The sequence below is a fragment of the Dunckerocampus dactyliophorus genome, chromosome 1 (assembly GCF_027744805.1).
Source record: "Dunckerocampus dactyliophorus isolate RoL2022-P2 chromosome 1, RoL_Ddac_1.1, whole genome shotgun sequence".
Taxonomy (NCBI): Eukaryota; Metazoa; Chordata; class Actinopteri; order Syngnathiformes; family Syngnathidae; genus Dunckerocampus; species Dunckerocampus dactyliophorus.
In genome coordinates, this window is record NC_072819.1 from 49578025 (window position 1) to 49601107 (window position 23083).

A 23083-nucleotide genomic window follows, 5' to 3' on the forward strand; every position below is an offset into this window, starting at 1 on the left:
AGCATGTGTCGGTTTTCGTACACTGACTCCATTGTCGTACGACCAAACGGTGCGCCTAACAAACGAGTCAGGATGAGGCAAGTCCTGCAGCGCCTCCACATATCACATGTCTCTCTATTTTTGTATTTATTGTCCGACTAGCAAGAATAGCGATGTCCCACTTCCATGAAAGACAGCACATGGGCTGTGACAGCAAAGGCCTGGTGTGTGATCAGTGTTTCTGCAGCATTACATGGCGACATGATGCAACTCAGGTGAGTGCACTCAGACAGCAGTAGCTGAGAAGAGATCCTCACAGCAGTCTCATCTTAGTTTTCTGCTCTGTATTTGATCAAGAAATGTGCAAATTCAGCGGGTTTTACTTAAGAAAATGAGAAACAATTGAACTCAGACAAACAATACCATTTTAATACAGTTAAATAGACACATGGACATGCAGTCACTGCTTGAATGTCTTATACACGGGAATCTCGGTTTTCTCTATTAGTCTGTTCCAAAAAAAGTCAGACAAAAACCACGAAAACTGAAGCAAACCTAACTTCAAAGAGTGGACGGTTAGAGCTGTATACTTGTTTATTTTGCAGCCGTTAAAAGTTACGCAGTGTGCTTGAACACCTCATCAGAGCAGGGCACACGGCGCTCATTAGTAGGAAGAAAGGAGACCGAAACAGAGTTCTTCATTGTTCTGGGATTCCCGGTCTGGAATCTGTCTATAATGTCCCAACTCGAAAAGAACCACGATCCATTCTTCATATAGACTGAATCACCAACTCATAGATGCTTTGTTTGGGTACTGGATTCCACGGAATGATACAAGGGCAAACTGAAGGGGTGGGTGCGTGTAAGGTGCTTGTCACTGCTGTCCTTCCATAGAGAGGAAAAGCCAGTATTTGTTTTTGTATTTATTTACAACAACAGCACCAGCTGTTTAGCAGCAAGTCAAATGCATTAAAGATATTTTTGTGCTCTGCTGAATGAATGAATGAATCTGACTGCCATGACGGACGGTTATATAGCCAAGCTTATCAGGAGGTGATCAGACTTTTACAACAAAGCATCGGCGCTTTTCCTGAAGATGGTAATAAAAGGTAAGACCACAAATGTTTTTCAGTTAATTAAAAAAAATGACTAAATAGGACTGAGAAGTATTTGAAAACATTTTTTTTCACCAAAGTGAATTATTCTCTCATTGTTCTTGTTAGGCCTCGCCAGCCATGAGCCTCGCCGCACGTCACCGCGTTCAAGCTACATTTGTGAGATATTTGGAGTGCCAGAAATCCTCCTGTGCGCTCACAGAAATTCACCTCGCAGCGCGCCGAAAACAAGAGCATAGTGAAAGTGTTTGGTATTTTCAGGGAGCAGATGTCCGAAGCGGAACCCTCCCCCCCGTGCCCTTGGACCTGACACATACCACTGCACAAGTCCTAAAATAGTCCCAACCTCCTCTCGACAGAGTGAGGAACTAAGCGGAGCACCAAGTGTCTGTTTGCGGCTTCGAAAACAACTTTTTCATGGACACAGCAGAATCATGGAGCCTCCCTCGCAGGTGAAATTGATAAATGGGGCTTGCGTCGTCAAGACTGTGCATTCACAACACCTCACTTGTGTTGCAGGTTTCATTCCCAGCCAACGGGGAGATGCAGAAGCAAGGTGAGACCGCAATAGCTGGTGACGTAAGGTTCGCGTAACGTAGACACACGTGTCTGTGACTCCTAGAGGCCGATGTCACAGTCTACATGAATTTCATGAAGAGCCACTGCTGCTATGACGCCATTCCAACCAGTTGTAAACTGGTCATATTTGATACCAAGCTCCAAGTAAGCACTCGCCTTCTTCTTCAGCTGATGAATGACTGTCGCCCTGAATGTGTTTATCCACATCCGAAAGGTGCAAAAAGCCTTTTATGCACTGGTGGCAAACAGCTTGAGGGCTGCACCTTTATGGGACAGCAAGCTGCAGAAATTTGTGGGTGAGAAAAAAATGGACAACAATAATGAAAAGATGATTTTATTGAAGGGAACATGTCTTCTCCCCTCACAGGTATGCTGACTATTACAGATTTCATCAATATTCTTCATTGCTATTACAAGTCCCCCTTGGTGAGAATGTATATATTATTACAGTACTGTATGTACAGTATTAGCTCATGGCATCACTAACATATACACTCCTGAAAAAAAAATTTTTAAAGCAGTTGCAAGAATTTACAGTACATTTTGCACTGTTGGATCATAAGAAGGTTCTAAGTAGAGCTTCAAAATGCCAAAACAAGAAATAAGAGTGAGACAAATAACATTTTGAGGAAGCAATTTATTGCAAACAAGCATTAAAGTGACATGGGCTGTTCATCCATCCAGCAGTCCTTTTTCTTCAGCTTATCCGGTTTCGGGTCACGGGGGCAGCAGCCTCAGTTGGAAAGTCCAGACTTTCCAGTCTCCGGCCACCTCTTCCAGTTCCACCGGGAGGACACCAAGGCGTTCCTAGGCCAGCTGTGAAACATAATCCCTCCGGCGTGTCTTAGGTCTGCCCCGGGACCTTCTCCCGGCTGGGCATGCCCACAACACCTCACCAGGTAAATCTGGACTAGTTGCCTGAGCCACCTCAACTGGCTCCTCTCCATGTGAAGGAGCTTCTACTCTCTACTCTGAGCCCCTCAGGTATGACCGAGCTCCTCACCCTATCTCTTAGGGTGAGTCCATCTTAATTCCGCCGCTTACATCCATGTTCTCGTTCTTTCAGTCACGACCCAAAGCTTATGACCATAGGTGGGGGTGGGGACATACATCGACCGGTAAATTGAGAGCTTTGCCTTCCAGCCCAGCTCTCTCTTCACCACGACGGTCCGGTACAGCGACCGCATTACCGCAGACACTGCACCGATCCGCCTGTCGACCTCAGGCTCCAACCTTCCCTTACTAGTGAACAAGACCCCGATGATACTTGAACTCCTCCACCTTCAACATCTCCACATAGCCATCTGTCGTTTGACGCCCCTGCACAATCTGAATAGTTCCATTGAAGGAAAAAGCAACCCAGATCAATTCCAAACGGGCAATTTTGTGCCATTGAAGGAGGTGAGGCCTTTGAAGACGTTTTTTCTTCTTAGAAGCCTTCTCTCGCAGATGCCGTCGGATGGTTATTGGACTGCACCAGGCACCAGTAACAACCTTCAGTTGGGGATCGTCTCATGTCTTAACCGACAGCCAATGGGACCCTCCGGCTCAGGGCCGGTGACTTTTCTGTGGTCTAACACTTGACCTTTTGTTCCGTAACCCTTTTCAGGATCTTTGAATAAGTTTCAAATGTCTTTCTGCGTCCAACCTCAGCAGCAATGGCGCACTGCGAGAGGCCTTGCTTATGCAGCTCGACAATCCCACCGCGTTCAAAGAGAGAAAGCTTTTTTGCCATTGCCATCAAGAGATGATGACAGTGGACTACATGGCAGAAAATGACATTGAATCCACATTTTTGCCAAGATTTGGACTTTAAAAGGCTGTGGTGTTATTTTTTTGATCAGCTGACGAACAGCCTATTTCACTTTCATGCTTATTTGCAATAAGTTGCTTCCTCAAATGTTTTTTCGTCTCACTCCCATTTTTTCTTTTTGCATTTGGAAGCACTAGTTAGACCCTCCTTAAGATCCAACAGAATTCTTGCAATTTTTCAACTGGTCTTAAAATTTTGATCGGGTGTGTACATTAGGGATGAGCCTAGATGAGTATCCATTACGGATCATGCATTTTTGCCGAGTACGAGCATGAAACGGATCGTGTCGCATTGATCACTGCCTCCGCTCTGGACGGGTTTTTTTTTTTTTTTTTTTGGTTTTCCTCAGCTCAGCTTGTATCTAAAGTTACTTGGCCAACTTGTTTCGTTACGTACGCGCTGCATTTGACACGACAGAGCTGTAAACGGCTCATGTCGCGTCATTTTTTTTCGTCTGCTTGCTTCTAATTTGGCTGGTGATATAAAGTCAGTTGGAAAACTTTACTCGTAGTACTGAGCGCGGCGCTTTTGTGAAAACTACAGTGAACAAGGCTGGCAGATTATTTCCTTGTTTGCCATCACTGAATGTTTGCATGACTCACCATCGTCACAAAGGGCATTCAAAAATAATGAAATTATAAAGTCTTACAGATCACTTACACAAGTAATAAACAATAACTATAGCAACTTTGGATCAATACATGTCAATTTCAGACACAGATTTAAGCCACACCCATTTCAGGTTACACCACGCCCATTTCCTGTTTGTGTCATGAGTACAGCTCATTTAGCTGGGTGAACAGATACAGATAGCGGTGCACATCATCTTAGAAGCAACGTGACAATAACATTTTCCTCCGAAAAGGTGCAGATGTATGAGTTGGAGAGCCACAAGATCGAAACATGGAGAGGTGAGCATTGAGCCTGGATGAAGAATTGCCTTTCAGCAAGTATTTTTAACTACAAACTATAGGGATGCTCCGATGGATCGGCCAGCGATTAGTTATCGGCCGATTTCTATTTTAAAAAAAACGTGATCGGCATTTGCCGATAAATGACTTTCAAAGTCGATCGCCGTCCGGCAGCGACACATAACAACTCATGTCATGACAACACAAACATGACATGAATGTGCATGTGCGCTGTGTCACGCAGGGTTCCTGACACCCGTATTGCGCCGACAAGGAACGCACTTTGTCCCGCATTGCTGCGAGAATCAACACGAGTCTGTAAAACCTCAATGGTTTCTGTTTGACAGCTTGCCACAGGCTACGCCAATCGTTCTTTACACGCTTTGCCTAGCTGGTCACGGCCGCAGCTAACTAGCCAGCTAGCTAGAATTATCCGCCCGGCTTCTCGTCTTCTGACTCCAAATGTGACTTTTTTGTTCTTAAAACAAACAAGCAATGCGGTTAGTTTGGAGCTCGTTTTTGTCCCACGGGGAAGTGGCTATTACGTCCATCAGGTACATAATGTACTATCTTTTTCAAGTGTCTATTGTTGTCATGACGTGTGCTGTTGTTTAAAGAACATAACCAATTAGCCAGGGGCCCTTGGAATTGTCTAATGGCGACCCTGGCCAACAGCACTCATTGTAAATAAATGATTGGTATCGATATCGGCCGATCTCACTCTTGGATGATCAGTATCAAAATCAGCAGCATAAAAGCCCATTGGAGCATCCCTACTACAAACCTATTCAGAATGTTTAACTGCACTGGAAATGCATGATGTACACTAGCTGGTCTGTCTTAGAAGACGTTTCGCCTCGCATCCGAGCAGGTTTCATCAGTTCATGTGCAAAGTCAGACTAGATAGGACAGCTCTAGACTGAGAGCTTGGTGCAAGATCCAATCTATTTATCCTCTTAAAGGAGGAGGCAGGTCCAGACAGGAATGGTAGGCTCTTTAGTGGTGTCAAATGACAATCATTAGGATACAATGGGGTGGGGCCTGTGCCAGCCAACGATGGTCGTTTAGGTGGTATCACCTTTGTTAGCATCCCACACACCTGAAACCGAGGTGGCAGTGCTTTGTTTGTTTATGGAAGGCTAAATGATTGAATCTTTTAGGAAAGGTTGATAGGCACAATGCCCTGAGAACTTGATGTGTGTGCAGTTTAGTGATTTTGCTTTGATTCCTTTAACCTTCTCTTGTTTAGATGTCTATTTAAAGTGCTCCTGTCCACTTCTGATTAGCATTTCTCCAGATGCCAGGTAAGGACAGAATGCTGCTTTGGGAAAATCTTAACTCTGCTGTCGGGATGCAGTCAGTGATGCCGGCTCAGGTCATGAAAAACACAATAACATAAAATATCTATTAATATTTGTCCATTGAAGTGTGTGATAAATGGATGTTCTTCTCATGACTCCAATCATTTTTAACATTTCCTTAAGTAAAAATTGCTGAATTTGCACATTTCCTGTTCAAATAAGAGGGCAGAAACGTCAGATGAGGCTACAGCTTACGTGCGCGAGCTGAGCCTACCATCTGTGCTCCGGGCGGATTTCATCCCCCGAGGAGCTTTTTAACAACCTCAGCAACCTCAGCGCCCGCCGTGGAGTCCCCAGACACTGCTTCCTCATTAGAAGACGTGTCGGTGGGATTGAGGATGTCTTCGAAGTATTCCTTCCACCGATCCACGACATCTCGAGTCGTGGATCAGAAGCATGTGTCTTATTTATGCCTTAAATGGTTTATTTTCTCTTATTATGCGTACTGCATTGGGTAATACGAGTGTAAAGGTGACTATAGGGGTGTTATTTCATGTCTATAGAGCTCTAAAAATGTCAAAAAACGTATTTAGAAGGTTGTAACCTGGTTTTCTATGGTATAACTACAAAAATATTCTATTTTGGTCTGTGACCAATTCACTGCAATAAACGAGGGTGAACTGTATTCTATTTATATTTTTTTTCTTGAGAGCAACACGTACTAATATTCAAAAAACTCCAAAGCAGTCAGTGCCTCACCAGCCATGAACCTCACCGCACGCCACCGGATGCAGTGGGTTCGTTCTCGTGCTTTGCGGATTGCACCATGTTTGATCCAGCTTGTCTCCCATCCCGTTTCCAAGCCTCTTCGATGCCATCTATTCCTTACTCAAACACAAGATCCACAGACTACCTGTCATCGATCCAGAGTCGGGGAACGTCCTGCACATTCTTACCCACAAAAGGATCCTGAAGTTCCTCCATATATTTGTGAGCAAGCAAACCCTTTCATTCCACATAAGGTATGTCTGATTTAACCAGCTCTTTATTGTACTGTACTTTGTTTTCGTGCGATTTAACTGGGCTGTGCTGCCAGGGGAAAAAGGTTCCCAAGCCTGTGTTTGTTCAGAGGCAGATCCAGGAGCTGGGAATAGGAACTTTCAAAAACATTGCCACAGTTCACCAAACAGCGACGCTTTATGATGCCCTTTCCATATTTGTGGAAAGGAGAGTGTCGGCACTTCCAGTGGTTGATGAAGGAGGTACAGTATGTTTGACTGAGTCATCGCTCTCCAAAATGCTCCCCTGGTCTGTAAGGTCTGCTATTCTCCTGTTTGTTTGTTTTACCAGGCAAAGTGGTGGCACTCTACTCAAGATTTGATGTTATTGTAAGTACTACAGAGGTGGTTCATCGAAAATGTAATGTCTTCTCCCACTCTCTGTCACACTATGACTGTGTGTTACTGCATTTTGGGATGCCCGTGATGATGCTGGCTTGGCGGCAGAATCTGGCTGCGCAAAAGACGTACAGCAATCTGCACGTGACGATGCTGGAGGCTCTTCATAGGCGCACGTGTTGCATGGAGGGTGTGATCAAGTGCTATCCAGATGAAACACTGGAGACCGTCATAGATCGTATAGTCACAGCTGAGGTGGGTGCTTCCTTCCGCAGCCTTAAAACATGAGGTTTGTTATAATAGAAGAGAACATCCTCTGTTTCTGTCTCATAGGTCCATCGGCTGGTGCTAGTGGACAGAGGTGACGTGGTGAGGGGCATCATCTCACTGTCTGACCTGCTGCAGGCTATGGTCTTAACCCCAGCAGGTATTGAAGCCCTTTTGTCCTAGCAGCGAGGGGCAGAGGGGCCCCAATTATTGTCAGTGTAGGCTTCAGTCCTGGCTGTGCTCCCAGGCAGGTAGGCTCTGGAGCCTCTCCCCCTCCCTAAATAACCATCACACTTTTAGTTTAGTGCCCGGAGCCCCCATGTTTTTATGTTATCTTGTGTCCCCAGGCATGATGACACAATGCTGCCACACAGAACAGTGGGCTTGCAAAATCACTGTGGGTTTTGCTCTGACGTTTTTTATTTCTTTCAGAAATAACCCAATAAGAGACAAATACAAGAAGAATTGTTCGGCTCTGCAGCTGTTTACATGAAGATGTCTGTGCTGCTTCTAAGCAGCTGGAATGGACAGTGAGCCATCCTTACTGACTCTGCCACACTGTTCTGTTCTCTTGAGGTCTTCTGCTTGATGTCCATTTGGCTACATTTGATCAAATTGATCAATATTGTTCAATCTGTGTTGTTTTTGTATATTTCTATATAAAATGTGTTGTTGTGAGTTTTGCTGTATAGTTTTTAAAAAAGTATGAATACTAACATATACTGAATGATTACAGTATTGCGAAGATAATAATAATTGAAATATTTTCCCAAATATCAAACATACGGTAAATTGAACGCTGTTTCATGCAGTACTATTTTTGTCCACATAGTGGTAGAGTTGGAACTTTAAGGCGCATCTGTCCCACTGATCAGTGATCAGCCCGTACAGTACGTACTTAGCCCTTTAAATTTGTTTTCCTGTGTGTGTTTTTATGAAAATGCACGATTCCAGATGATTGTTGATTGTGATATTATACAAGTAGCTGAAGATTTAATATGCAATTCCATTTGTATTTTATTTTGAAAGTCCGTTCGGAAGTCGTGTTTCTTTGGAATGTCGTGCATTGACACCCCCACACCCCCCCGCGCCATATACCCCGTGATCTCCAAAACAACACAACAAAGTGGAGCAAAGAAATATGGCGACCGCAGAGGAGTCACGAAGACGCCCCTCGCTTACCTCCTCTTCGGTCGGCCTGGAGGCTCTGTTCCCAACCGGTACGTCGGAGCACTCTTGTGGCGACGGGAACCCGGAGCTCGACCGACTGCGGGAGCGCCTTGAAGGCTGGCTGTCGCCGTACGAGCCCGTGCTGCTGTGGCTTCAGCGGCTGCTAGTGTGGGAGAGGCCGCTGTACAGCATCTCGGTGGCACTCACGCTGAACACGTTATTCTGGTAAGGTTTTGTTCCAAGACGAGAGGTCACCTCGCTGACAGCTTGTTAAAGATGTGCAAGGGAACGTCAGCGAGGACTTGAATGTCAGCATAAGGCTGCTAATCCCATGTCTTTAGCCGCATGCTAACACAGCTCGTGGCGATTGTACGCCTCAGAAATGCGTGACATTGAAAGAGCATTAATCTAAACACAACCATTTATTTTAATAAAGCAAGTTGGATGATTATTAGTGAGGTTGAAGCAGTACTTGTGTCATGCTTGGGCCTTGTCAGCTGTCACTGACATGTCACTGTGTGTGTTAGTGTTAAGGCGACATGGCTCTTTAACCAGGAAGTTATGTATATTTATGTAATCACTTACAAGTAACCCAGTGTTATCCTTAATGCTGTTTGCTGAACAAGCAAGCACGATGTTTATTTGTGTGTTTTTCCCCAGGCTTCTGTCATCCACCTCTTTGCGCCCCCTCTTCCTGTTGAGTGTGTCCATCCTGGGACTGATGCTGCTGGAGAGATGGAAGCCCAAGTTGCCCATTATTACTGGTAACATAGAATATCTATTTTATATGTCTGTAATAAATAATGTACAGCACTTCATTACCAATACCGATGTCCCCTAAACTAATGTCTTGTAATGAACACGTAATGCTTCTACTGGATGCATTTCACAAATAAACACTGTTTGTGCAAAATAGGACAATTACTGCAATATGCAAAACAAGTTATAGTAATAGTAGTAGTGTCCGAGTGATTCTTCCGGAGGCGTGATATTAAGATAGAAGTGTTGAAGGGAGACGCCTCACTCCCCCCCCACATAACCAGCGCTTTGTGTCATGTTCGGCATGACAAGTTGGACTTTAGTCTTAGTTTTCGATAGGTTTCACACCGTTAACTGTTTTGTGCTCTTATTTTTGTTTTTCTGTTTCTCGTTTGGCGCGGTGTGCAGCAGCTTTGCTGTCGCTGGAACGCGTTTGCAGCTGGACCTGTTTCTCATGAGTAGTCAGCGCTAGTATTTAGCTGGAGTGCACAACCAAACACTTCACAGTCATTGCAGATTGCATCTTTACAATCCGAAGGCGAAAGCTGGAAATAATTCCAGACTGCAGACGGATAAAAGCTTGTCCCGGTGGCGGTTCACGGTGCAGTTTAATGAGGTGTCACTCGCCTAGGAAAACGGATACCGATTCGGGCTGGTCGATACAGGGTTCCCTCGCTATATCGTGGTTCACCTTTTGCGGATTCGCTGTTCAGCGGAATTATTTTAGTACTTCTTTTTCTATTGCAGCGTATGAACGCTATCACAGACTGAGCCTGGCCCGTTTGTCTGCACCACCCATTGTTTTCTGCGTCTTGATTGGCTGTAGATCATTGTCAATCAGTCTCCTTTGTGCCGCTGTGCCGTGTCTCCTGTTATCGCTAGCTTGCTTGCTAGCTAGCTGGTAAATGAATCTTCGGTTCAGAGGAAGAGTACTGCAATATCCAATATGTTTTAAGAAGGATACAAAGGATACAGTTTGGCGCCAGAATGAAAGGGCACGGCCACAGGAGTGAAATATGCGCGAGTGCCTTCTTGTGTCTTGACCCGTAGGTTGATCATTAAAATTCAAACCAAGGTTTGGACTTTTTGGAGAGTGTTTAAACAAGAGAGAGATGTGAGAAAATGTTAAAGGCTGTCTGAGAAAAGTGTATAAAGTGTATGTGTATAACCTTAACCTTAATATAATCATTGTAAAAAAAAAAAAAAAATGAAGTTGGCTATTTCGTGGATTTCACTTATTGTGAGCTATTTTGGGAACCCGTACCCCGCGAAAAATGAGGGAACACTGTAAGTGGATATTTTTAAATATTGATATTTCTTTTAAGCATGATATCAAACAATAAACATATGGTTCATATCGATATAGACTGGATACATGCTGCCCCGCCCTCCTTTGTGCTCCGTGCTAGATCTGGCGACATTCCAAACCCTCTTGCCGACATATTTTCTCAAAAGCGACTAGCGACAAATCTAGCTACTTTGTCCGGTGTTGTTGGAGAGTTTCTGGTATTTGGGGACATAAAAGTGAAAGCAACCTCGAGGCGCGATGCCACCGCGGGGTGGATGTCGTCCTGTTTTACGGAGCGGGATCTCAAACGTAAATGTTTCTTAAAGGGGACCTATTATGCTTTTCCTAATTTCTGACCTATAAATGTTGTAACAATGTTGTATTCTCGTGATAAACGATGGCAACACATCAGATAATGACGTTTGAGCATTGGGAAGTGAGTTTGGGAGAGTCAGAAGAGCAAGCAGTAAGTAACCATTTATCAGTGTCCTAACTGTGTTTATTTTGTGTAAGTCGTCGGACAAAAGGGGTTCGGCAGCTGTTCGGAAGTCCTCGGGAGCGCTTGCGAGTGTGACCGATCACAGCCGGAGTGGGCTCGGCAGGAGGCGTACCCGGAGGAGGGCCGGGGGTGGATAAATTACACAGACCGTTTGTGCGGGAGGCAGGAAGCACTGCAGGAAGAGGTGCAGAGTCTGGAAGATCTAGAAAGCTTTCTGTGCGTGTTATCGTGTGTAGCTGCTCTATAGGAGTCCAGAACTTGAAAATGAGTGTAATAGGTCCCCTTTAAACTTCATTAAATGACTACTCATTACACTCATGCTGGATTCGGACTCAGTCCGAACACCTGGCAGTGTGTCAGAATGTGTGGTGGAAGAACCATGTGTGATAAATAAACAGTAGTCCTAACACCAAGATAAAAAGTGAAGGCTGTTCGGATGTAATGATTACGCTGACCAGACTTTGAGAGGCGCGAGCCAAGATAAAATATTTAAAATATTTGATTTTGATGAAGGGATGGCCAATTTTAAATGAACAAACTAAGACTCAAGTTTATTTGTAGCTCTAAACATGATGAAGGTGTTTTTACTCACTTTTTTGTCTCACCTTCGAGTTCTGCTTTTCTAAAAAAAAAAAATAAAATACTAACAATACTGTTCAAAGTAAAGTATTTTTGAGTTGCTGCTGACATTTACAAATGTCCTCTTAAACGGGACACTTTATTTCATGTTTTGTTCTTTTGTGCTTTTGGTATTAGCTGAGGATTTGAGCATAGCCAAAGGTTTGCTATATAGAAGATTGATGACTCTATTTTACTTTTTCTATATTTATTTCAAAAAGAGAACGTACTATTGTATTTGTGCGGCTACGTTTTGATCAGATTATTTGATTTTCATGAAACAACTTCACGCGCATATTTGACTTTGTCTGAACTCACTTTGGCTCCCGGTACGCTCTAGAATACATTTTAAAGTTCTTTTATTTGCGTTCTAGGCCATTTATGGACTTGCGCCAGCCTACTTGGCTGAGCTTTTAACTGTCCGTCACCACTCCAGGGCCCTGCACTCTTCTCAACACACAACATTAGAAGTCCCAAGGATGAAATACAAAAAGTGGGGGGATCGTGCTTTTGCTGCACTTGCCCCCACACTTTGGAACTCCCTTCCACCTGCGCTACGATCTACTACAGAGTTGTCAGTTTTTAAATCTCTTTTAAAAACTAATTTATTCAGACTGGCTTATGACACATGATGGTTATATGTACTTTAGTTGTGATTCTGTACCTGTATTTTTTATTTTTGTCGTTTTTTTATTCTTCTTATTCGATCTTACCCTGTTCTCATTTGCTATTGTGTGTTTTTACTCTTGTGAAACACCTTGGGCACCATTGGGATGTTGTTAGGTGCTATATAAATAAACTTTGATTTGATTTGATTTGATTTGGAAAAAATATGGGGATATATATAAATATTAAACATCAATATATCGCGATAGGAGTTTTGCTCCATGTCGCCCCACCCTAATACCGATGTGATTCTGTATTTCAATTTTTATGCCAAATCCTCATCCCTAGTCCACAATGTCAGAATTAAGATGCGTTTTTTAATTAATGCAATCGCAGATTAAAAATTTGAATCGCTGCCACCAATACAATGGTTCGAGGAAACACTGCAAAAATTGTGCCTTATTCTGATAACAATACACACTATTGTGTGTATTAAAACGTGTATCTGTACGTGCTTAGTGAGTGTACATTTGATTGTAATTGAAACACACTGGAATCCAAACTTACATTGCTCTTCCGATTATAGTTCCGCATGTGGACGTCCCCCGCATCCAAAGGTATGTATACATTGTTTTTGTGCTTGTGTCTGAGTGTGTGTCCTTTGCTCATCTGTGACACTGTTAACATGGAATGTCAGACGGCATTTTAAGCACTACGTAGAGTGCACTGTTGGCATTCACAAGTTGTGTGTGTGTGCAGTGAATCGATGAGCACAGAGCAGCGTCTGCTCAGCGTTCCTGAGCTCAGCCACCACCTGGCAGAAAGCTACCTGACATGCTGCCTGTTTCTGCATGAGACTCTGCAGTACAAACGCCAAAATCACGGCAAGGTAAAACCCCTTCAAAGTCAAGGAGATGGCATGCATTCTGTCGTGCGCACAAGCAGGCCTCGCACCTGCGCAGCTGTCGCCCTTTCGCTTCCTTTTTACTCTTTTGCACCTCCGAGTCATCGTATTTCTCATGTTTTCTTTCTCAGTTTTGTGCGATGGTGTGCAGCGGCTGTTTTGCACTTGCAGTTGTTGGACATTATGTTCCCGGGATCATGATCTCTTATATCATTGGTGAGCCGGCCTTGAGCACTTTTTTTTTTCTTTTTTCTATTTGACCTACATGCAACGCTTAGCTTCTTCTTCTTTTTGCATTCTTAGTTCTTAGTGTGCTCCTGTGGCCCCTGGTGGTGTACCATGAACTCATCCAAAGGATGTACACGGGCCTGGAGCCCATCCTGATGAAACTGGACTACAGCATGAAGGGAGATACAGAGCGCCGCAAGCATGACAAGAGGAGTGAGTGCCGTTAGATGCAATCTTTGGCTTCAACCAACGTCCTATCAAGCTGTTGTGGTCGCAGCGTGTGCCAATATTGACCCTTACACATCATGTGTTTGTTGAACAGAGGTGAAGAAGGAGGGGGAGGAGGGCGATGAGCCAAGAGCGGAGACGGAGAGTGAAAGTGAGGAGGAGCTATCCTGTTTTGCCCCAACGGTATGACTCACCCCAAGAACTCTCACTTCACATTCACACTGCCACGGGTGTCCAAACTTTTTCCACCGAAGGCCGAATACTGAAAAATCTGAAAAGTTGTGTTATTAGAAGCAACAGTTCATCTTTACTCCTTACATTAGGCCTTTTTGCTCTTTGTTTCCCCCATTTGTTCCCTTAGTTTAATGAACTCATTCAGTGCCAAAGACGTAGTTATACGTTGTTAGAAACCCGAACGCCAGATCCCAGCAACCTATTTATACGTCTTTTACGGGGTTTTTTGTATGAGAGGAAAAACGAGGCGATGACGCAAGTTGAAAATTGTAAATAGTTCAGGGTTTCCGCTACATGTAATTGATCACTACAAAATAAAAGCCGCCGCATGTTAAAAATGTTTTGTTTGTTTTTTAACTTGAAAACAATGTGAAGTAACCAGTCCAGGGTGTACCCCGCCTCTCACCCAAAGTCTAGGCTCCAGGCTCCAGCTCACCCCCGTGACCCTAATGAGGATAAGCAGCATAGAAAATGGATGGATGGATGGACAATGTTCAGTAATATATTGTATAAATGTATATACTGTATATGCTATACAGATACATTTATAGCTTATTATTTGCGCACATATTGGCCACAATTGCTTTGAAAACAATTAAAAATATCATAAAAATGTTTCACTGCGCTTTATTTTGATCAACAATCGCCTGTCTGCCGTGTCGGCACTTGCTAACGTCGCGGCACGCGTGTCTCGTGTTTTGACGTTCACCGTGTTCCTTATGATCGTGCAAATAAAAAATAGTCCGTAAAATGTGCAACTGACGACAGCTCGTCGCATGCGAAGCCTGTCTGTGCCAGCGAGCGTGATCGCTCACGTTTCAATCTCGTTTGGCTTTCTGCCATCTTTTACCCATGTTGCACTGCCTCTCTGGCGGTGGCTAGCTAGATCACGGGCGAGCTAGCAGTGGCTACCAGGTTCATGCTGACTTACTTTTTAAAGTGTCACTTGACAGTCTTGCTCTGTTGCTATCATTAAAATACTTACAACTTGTCTTCAAAACACTATACGTGTGACTAAGTTGTTCAACAAACACGTAGTGTGTCCAGCTTGAGACAGTGATTCTATCACAGCGGTCTCCAAGAGCTGATGTTGAGTAGTTCATCAAAGACTGTTTGCTTCACTTAGTAGTATTTTTATGGGTGTTCTCATCAAACATGACGCCTGTATTTAATGACAAATGAGCTACTGAGTGGAGATGTGCTTTGTAAGTAAAGTACAATTGAATGTTGGCGGTCACATAAAATAGGATTTATAAAGTTTTGCAATGTTCACGGTTCATGTTCTGCTGGTTGTTGAAAAACGTTAAATAAACGAGTTAATAAATAAGTCATAAAAAGTGTTATTTGTCATAATAATAAACAAATTTGCAGACGCAGCAGCGGCGAAAGTCCCATGCAGCCCACCACCACAGCTTCAGAAAATCCTAGGGGAAACCCTCGAGTTCATGGTGTTATATTTGTGAATACAATATTATTTTGATGTAAAACAACCCTCTTTTGTGTTATGGTGGTTTATTTGAACGGTCACAAAAGCAAAAAATATTTGTGTCAAAGTGAAAGAAAAAAAGCTGGCTTTCTCCCTTTTCTAGTCAGGAACCGATATTTTCCCAAAACCTACCTATGTTCCACTCTTGATGAAGAACGGAAAAAGGTAGAACCAAACATTTTTTCCTGATGAAAAACGGGAGTCTAATCTTTCTTTTGGTAGGGTCCATTTTTATATAACCATACAACACAATATTCTGTGTGCCTTGAAAGATCAGTCAAAATCGTCTAAAATGGCCGCTACTGAAGGGGGTGCCTTTTGAAAAATGGCTGGGATTGAATGAGTTAATAAAAGAAAGGATACCAACTCCAAGTCCAACCCAATCCCTACAAATGATAAATAATACAATACAACGCTAAAAAAGAAAACTATTTTTTTCAAAGCATTACATTACAACAACACAAAAAGTACCTAAAAATGAATTACAATAACAACATTTGTCATTATTATTATTATCATCAATTCTATCACCATCATTGCTACTATTATTGATTGTAAAAACATGTAAAATACAACATGTAATTGTATTTTAACTCATTACATACTTACACACACACACACACACACACACACACACACATATAATCCATGTCAATAAGTATTGGAAATTGGATGAGGCAAAAAAGAGGGGTTACTTTTCCCTAATGACTCTCTGTAGACAAAGCACACCTGTAAAAGTCTACAGGTGAAAACAAATGAAATGGAGGTATGTTGTATCTTAAAAAACATAATGCCTGCACAACAGGCATTTTAAACTTCTGATACCAGGGGTCCCCAGCCGCCAACCCAGTTCGCCTCCACCCACAGACCGGTACTGGCCCGCAGAACCTTACCAGTGCCATGATTTAACAAAAATTAAATAACATTTTTTTTAAATGCACTTGTAAACAACTACATCAAATTGTATGTAAATGCATATCCATTTTGGAAATAGGGGCCATTATTATTTTTCAAAATAATATACAGTTGCAAATCCCATAGATTTAGCATGTTTATGTTGCTTGTTCCTTTCTCCCACGCTGCACAGATAGACTACTATACACTAGGTCCCCAACTTACAAACATCCCACATGCGAACTTTCAGAGATACGAACACAAGCCGACTGGTCTATTTTTTCATGTATTTTGCCTTTTAGTACTGAAAGTCCATATTTATACTGTACATGCTTGACCAGTAGAGGGCACTTTGACACTGCTAATGGGACCAACAGGTACAGGAAGCTGCTGGGTAGAGAAAGCTAAATGAAAAGCTAAATTGTGGCTGTATGATACAACCCGGACAGAGTGTGTGATTAAAGTTTATGAAGAGTTAATAGGCCTGCTTAATTCTACACCACCCACAGAACACTACCTCTTTTAGAAGAGTCTAACGACAATGACCATTTGTCCTTTTTTTCAATAACTCCTCCTCCTCCGCAACAACTATGCTCGACCACTCCTCTTCAAAGGTAAATAACATTTATCATTACGTATTATTATATCATTTTTATTATTGTTTTTTCATTAATTATCCTCATTTAATATTACTACTGCATCCAAACTCATATTTACATACATACACATATACTGTATATGTATACACGTACATGTAGTACCTATATCATTGGTAATATTACCTTTTCTCATACTTAAGAACAATTCAACATAAGAACGGTCGTCTGGAACCAATTGTGTTCGTTGGTTGGGGACTTAGTGTACTGTGTTTTTCCCCGATGTCTTTCACCCTATATTTGCTCCCAAATGCTGATACTATGTGGGAATGCACAAAGGCACGTTTTTTGATGATGTTATTGAGTGCTAACGTGCATACATGTATTTGTTGGTGCACAACCTCAAGGTGATTCATGCTAGCACACTGCCTTTTACCACACCCATCAAACAGCCGCATAATAATCTTATCTCTGGAAAAACTGACTCCAGGCTTGTACTGGTGGATGGTGGGTCTCTATTCATTTTGTGCTTTTAATTTGGTGTTGTTGCTGTCTTTGTTTTACACAATACATCACCTTGTGAGAAAGCACATGCTAACATGAAAGAAGGCACAGAAGCAACAGTTTCTAAGGCGAACGTAACGGCCCCAGTGTGGGAATATTTCGGTTTTAAACGGAATGAACAAGGTGAGCGCATGAACACCGAGGACCGACACGGACAGTTTTATCAACACTTACTGAGGCGTTTAGGTTGGCCAAGTAAATACAGTATAAACAAACAGTGCAAAGTGGTGCGTGCTCACAGACAGTGTTGCTCGCTAGTTTGGAAAAGAAATACAGTCAAACCTGTCTTAGCGGCCACCTTTATAGAACGGCCACCTGCCTATAGCGGTCACTGAAAAATCCCCCGCAGCAAATTTACATGTGATAGACCCTGTGTATAGCAGTCTCCTGTCTAACGCGGCCACTCATTTTGTCTCCCTTGGTCAATATCTGACGGCATATAGCGGCCAAATTACCGACTCAAGTAGAAGAAGTAGAGGCCACCTGTCTATAGCGGCCACTTTTGCAGTCTCCCTCTAGTAGCCGCTATAGACAAGTTTGACTGTACAACCATTCAATACAGCTATACTGTATGGCGTAAAATTTAAGCAACATACGTACATACAGGCAACTTCCGTGTCAAGCTAATGTGACTCACACACTGGTACACTATACTTGAGTACCATCTAGTGGTTCAAATGTAAATTGCACCTCTCGTGACAATGAAAAAATGGTCTCCAAAATGTTTTCGATAATATCGATTATCGGCAATAATTTGCAGCACAATTATCGACTGGCAAAATTTGTTACCGTGGCGTGCCTAGCTGGGGACCACTGCGATAAACCACCCAGTAACATTTTCCTCCATTCTTGTCTTGGTCAACGAAAACTCACACACGACTTCTCATGTTTTAGTCATCAAAGAGCCGCCACGTTTAGCTCATCTCCTTTTCGTCATGAAAAAAAAAGGTTCATCAACGAAACAATTTTGTCATCATCGTTGACGAAAACAGCACTGGTTCATATTAATATTAATTAATTCATAGCGAGACGCATGAACACACATGGGTAATGCTCCACTATAACGCCATTGTGTGTCCTGCTCAGGTGGATGTAAAGACCACGGCTCTGGCGATGGCCATCACAGACTCCGAGTTATCCGACGAGGAGGCGTCCATATTGGAGAGCGGGGGCTTCTCTGTTTCCAGAGCCACGACCCCCCAACTCACGGATCTCTCTGAAGGTAAATGTGAACCTTGGAATTTTGCCAGTGCAGAAATAGTCTACTCTATCTGCTCGGAGGGAGGATGAGAGGCTCGGGTCAGCTTCCGTGCTGAAGCCACGTTGAATTGAAAACGCACCCTTCCTATTTGCCTGTTTAATTAGTTACAGGGTGTCTTTTATTTGTTCCAGTAACTTTACATGGAGTCACAACCAAATATCTTATATTTAAAGACGGACACGGTGCAGTTTTAATTTGAGGTAGTGCACAATAAGTCTACTAGCAGCAAAGTGAACATGCTGAAATAAAGCATGTCAGTTCCAACTTACATAAGTTACAAAATAATTTCAACGTAAACAAAATGCATTTAAACAACTTGACTAGCTCGATGCTAATTTACATAGAAAATCCCATATAAGTGCGAGCAATCGCCACTAGCGATTTTACACGCCGACAAATAGATGAACACAAGATGCACATTCCGCTAGCGCTGCGACTCACAATTATTTTTAGTCTATTAATCTGGCGCTTGTTTCGAGTCGGATAGGCCCTAGACCCACCTCATCATTATGAACCAAACACAAACAGCTCACGGTTTGGTCCGCAGCACATCAGAAAAGAGGCAAAAATGTAATGCAAAACAAATCCCTGTTTTCCAAAGTCAAAGCTGACGTTTGTGACTACCGTAAAGCAACGTGTATAAACCACACTTTTTTTCCACCTCCAAGAAGCAAAAAATCGTGGTGTGGTTTATACACGATGACAGGTCTGTGACCAGACTCGGACTGAAAAATAATATCAGACAACACTTCTACAACGCTTCAGCGGAAGATCACTCGTACTACAAGCACGGTCACACTGCCTGAACTTTGCTGTAGCGTTCCTGGAGCGGTGAAGAAAATGAATCACCGCTCGTTCACCACCGTTTAACAGAAGTTGGACCCCGTTAAGGCAACGCCGTATCCGCTCGGCCACCGCTGATGGTCCCTTCTACCGCTCCGAAAGTTTTGAGCTGGACAAAATATTACGAGCGGCCAATTTTCCGCCACGGCAAAGTTCATCACCGCTCCAACAACGCCCAGTCAAATTTTAGCGTCGCTAGACGCAAGTTCGTGGACTCTTGGGTCCACTAGGCCAGAATTTGGCTATAAATACAGGGAGACATTGACCAGAAGCGCATTTGGGAAGCCGTCTGAGGGTCAGACAGTTGCTTTGACTTTAGCGCCCTCTGCTGTACAGTTGCTGAAAATGCTTGTGTATGCTTGAATAAACGTTGGAGTTTATTCAAATTCACACTGAAGCAATGCAGCATTACCTAATTCCATTGCAGATGAATTGATGGATGGCAGATTTCTCCTTTCTTCTTCTTTTTGAAATTGCTTAGTACCTTGACGCATGTTGATTTGAGATGAAAGAGTTGGCAAGCATTTATGTACTAAAAAGTTTTGTTTCCCTGCCGTGAGCCTGAAAATGGGGGTGCGGTTAATACACGGGTGAGGTTTATAGACGGTGCTTTACGGTATCTTGTTTTGCCTAAAACACAAAGGTCATAGGTCTGCTTTCATGGATGACTAAGGAAATAAAAAATACTTCAGATGCTGAAATCAGAGGGTATTTACTTTTTTAAATAAAAAACTGATTAATCGAATACCAAAATAGTTGCTGATTAATCATTGATTCATCTATTAGTTGTTGCAGTTCTTCACCCCACTTCAGCAGCAGATACATAATAAGCATAAAATACAAAAAAATAAGCTCAACAAGAGATAGGGCTGCCACATTGAACATATCGATGGCAGTAGACGTCAAATAAACGTTGGTTTTGATCAAAGCGGGTTTCAAATAGCACTATAGAGCACTGTTGGCACCAATAGGAGGATCTTCATAGACGACGCCCTGCTGCATAAATGGTCCCCTTCAGAATTAAAAGCGCAAGTTTAAGACCTGCAACCAGACCTCTAAACCATCCTTGCATGTCGTGTCTTGCCAGACCTAGACCAGCAAAGTTTCCACAGTGACCCAGAAGAGTCCTATCTACGGGATCTACCTGAATTTCCATCCGTGGAGGAGTTTCCGTCCTTGGAACACAACCTCCTCCACTTTCCGCTGCGAGGTCCAGGCCAAGGTGACAGATCCCAAGCTGGTGCTCCTTCAGAGGCTGAACCGTTGAGCCCCGCCAGTCTCCTCATCCAGCACCTCGCGTCCCCGCTGCACTTTGTGAATACACACTTCAACGGTCACGGACGACCGCCTGGCGGCGAGGTGGGCGTGTCGCCAGCCACGGGGGAGGAAATATCTGGTCAGGGAGGGCAGGAGAAGACGGCTGTCGTCACCCAGGGGGCACAGCGGTCGCTTGAGGCGCTAAGCGAGGAGATTGTGAGCACAGCCATCTCCACTGTGGTGCAGAACACTCTGTCAGCACTGCTACGCTCCAGTGAAGCCAGCGAGGAGCCTGCCCTGGCTGAGTTCCTTCCTCACGAAACCCCACCGGGCATTATGGACACCTTCACCCAGCCCGCCGTCTCGGCAGCAGCGGCGGCATCGGGACCTGATGACGACCTGGAGACGATAACCACGGAAAGCGTCACAGGAGATGACATCCACGAAGACACGCTGGTTGCGACAGAGGAAGAGGACTTTGAACTTCTGGACCAAAGTGAACTGGATCAGGCGGATGAAGGGCTGGACTTCAGCCCTGACAGACTGCTGGTGGGAGGAGCCTCGGGAGCTCCTGATATGCATCCACAGCATCAACCTCAGTCATAGCTTCCCTTTTTCCTCTCCCTTTTCCTTTTATCCGTTGGAAAACATCATACACATCGCTGTATCCAAGACATTTATCAAAGAGCGTTTAATAGCGTGGCGTGGATGATGGCGTGGGGACGAAGCTAGCACCTGACAGCAGCTGTCCGCATTTTAGATCTGGGCTCTGGGCTGCAAAATTTGCTTGGTCAGCAAATTCCATGCCGTAAAACTCCCAAGCAGATGTTGTTACAGAGATTTGAATTATAAGGCAGTGAGTATGTGCTCTAAATTATTTAATTTAACAGTTAGATGCTTTATTTAGCTGAGGGTGAATTTAAAATAAAGAAAATGTCCTGTCACTTTATGTTTAATCAGGTACACTGAGTCATAGCAGTCTTTCACTTGTTGCCTGGAGACTTTGATGTTGGTGGACGTTGACTAAATCTTTACTCATACACATAAGTGACTTCAGCGGCATTGAGTTATTCTAGTCACCCTCATATTTAACAGCTAACCGCGCTAGGACCACGGCGTGCCAGGCATGTGTTTCGCCATTTTGGGTAGTTTTGGGATCGGAATCAAGGGCAGGTTTTGTTTTAGCCACTCAGCATCCAAATCTCTATAGCGTTGTGCTTATTCCCCGACTTGTCCTTGTGCACTGTATTTGTACTAACGTGCCCATGTACCAGCCTCCCTGTGTATATTGTAGAAATGTTAAAACAACCACAGGAATGTGTATATTCTGCATGTAAAATGACACTGTTTCATCTCTCAGCTGACTACGTGCTGCACAATGTGAGGAGGAAAAAAAAACAAAAGCATTTGAATGTTTCAGGTTAAAAGTCCGTTAATATTTTCCTACTAGAGGAACACGTGTTTTGCTATGTCCTCATTTACAATACGACCTCACTGTAAATGAAGAGTAACGCATAACATAGTCAGAGGTTAACAAAAGAATATGTGTTTGGTTGTAGTGTGCTTACAATGTTGCTTCTTAAACTTGCTCAACTGTACACTTAAAAAAAAAAAGGAATATATTTTCTAATTTCTCTTTTTTCCATAAAGTACTCAGTTTGATCTTTTACGTCTTGACTTGTTAAAAGTAAAAGACCACATTTCAACAGGAAAGCAGGTTTATTGTGAGTAGACTGGGAAGTGAAAGTGCAACTCCACATGTGAAAGTGAGAGAATAAAAGAACAAACTGATTTAAAAAAAAAAAAAGTTGTGTCATTGCTTTTGGTACGTACTTTATCAGGGCTGTCACACATAACGCATTAATGGCAGGAACATTTTAATTCAACTTTTTTTGCAGGACGAATGCATGCAAGTCATGGCAAGCCCCGCAGCTGTGTAGCGTGCCAGCGTAGTCACGTAGAGTCTCACGCTCTTTTTTATTAAACGTTTATTACATTTCACATTGAAAAAAATATGAGATTTCAAGAATATTGTCGTAAATTTACACAAATAAAGTTGAAAATTTATGAGAAAAAAAGTATTATTGCCTTTGCGCAAGGCCAAAGGTCACATAATTCCCACATTTGCATAGCTGTCTCAGGCAATGCCAGACGAAGTATCAAAATAATCTTGAGATTTCAAGAATAAGTAAATCTACAAAAATAAAGTTGTGAATGTATGTGTGATTGTATGGGAAAAACTCGTAAAATTACCAGAATAAAGTCCAACATTTACGAGAAAAAAAA

The 23083-nt window shown here is 43.1% G+C and overlaps 2 protein-coding genes across 7 annotated transcripts; both read left to right on the forward strand.

Annotated features, from left to right (window-relative positions):
* The first annotated feature begins 156 nt into the window (after positions 1-156).
* prkag3a (protein kinase, AMP-activated, gamma 3a non-catalytic subunit) lies at positions 157-7941 on the forward strand. Of its 6 annotated transcripts, none has more exons than XM_054772818.1 (14): positions 157-254; positions 1017-1088; positions 1203-1253; positions 1356-1546; positions 1614-1650; positions 1717-1965; positions 2041-2099; positions 4352-4397; positions 5647-5701; positions 6562-6688; positions 6795-6960; positions 7049-7086; positions 7204-7350; positions 7429-7575. In XM_054772818.1, the coding sequence occupies exons 2-14, from the start codon at positions 1076-1078 to the stop codon at positions 7543-7545; spliced, it is 1296 nt and encodes a 431-aa protein (XP_054628793.1). In that variant the 5' UTR covers positions 157-254; positions 1017-1075; the 3' UTR covers positions 7546-7575. The 6 variants fall into 6 exon arrangements, 5 of the variants coding, with proteins under 5 accessions (XP_054628793.1, XP_054629176.1, XP_054629007.1 ...); XR_008569989.1 differs by lacking the exon at positions 157-254 and adding an exon at positions 7795-7941 and having other exon boundaries at positions 270-1088; positions 7429-7613; XM_054773032.1 differs by lacking the exon at positions 157-254 and adding an exon at positions 7795-7939 and having other exon boundaries at positions 270-1088; positions 7429-7522.
* A 417-nt stretch (positions 7942-8358) lies between these two features.
* On the forward strand, positions 8359-22716 carry retreg2 (reticulophagy regulator family member 2). The gene is made up of 9 exons (XM_054772703.1): positions 8359-8757; positions 9193-9296; positions 12889-12919; positions 13062-13191; positions 13338-13422; positions 13510-13647; positions 13757-13845; positions 18523-18658; positions 20628-22716. The coding sequence occupies exons 1-9, from the start codon at positions 8504-8506 to the stop codon at positions 21401-21403; spliced, it is 1743 nt and encodes a 580-aa protein (XP_054628678.1). The 5' UTR covers positions 8359-8503; the 3' UTR covers positions 21404-22716.
* The last annotated feature ends 367 nt before the right edge of the window (positions 22717-23083 follow it).

Excerpts from the sequence above, each read along its gene's own strand:
- prkag3a (XM_054772818.1), top strand. Across the intron at positions 1,254-1,355 it reads ACCGCGTTCAAGCTACATTT|GGAGCAGATGTCCGAAGCGG; the intron begins GTGAGATATTTG and ends TGGTATTTTCAG. Across the intron at positions 2,100-4,351 it reads GCTATTACAAGTCCCCCTTG|GTGCAGATGTATGAGTTGGA; the intron begins GTGAGAATGTAT and ends TCCTCCGAAAAG.
- retreg2 (XM_054772703.1), top strand. The coding sequence starts at position 8,504 with ATGGCGACCGCAGAGGAGTCACGAAGACGCCCCTCGCTTACCTCCTCT. Across the intron at positions 8,758-9,192 it reads ACGCTGAACACGTTATTCTG|GCTTCTGTCATCCACCTCTT; the intron begins GTAAGGTTTTGT and ends GTTTTTCCCCAG. Across the intron at positions 9,297-12,888 it reads CAAGTTGCCCATTATTACTG|TTCCGCATGTGGACGTCCCC; the intron begins GTAACATAGAAT and ends TTCCGATTATAG.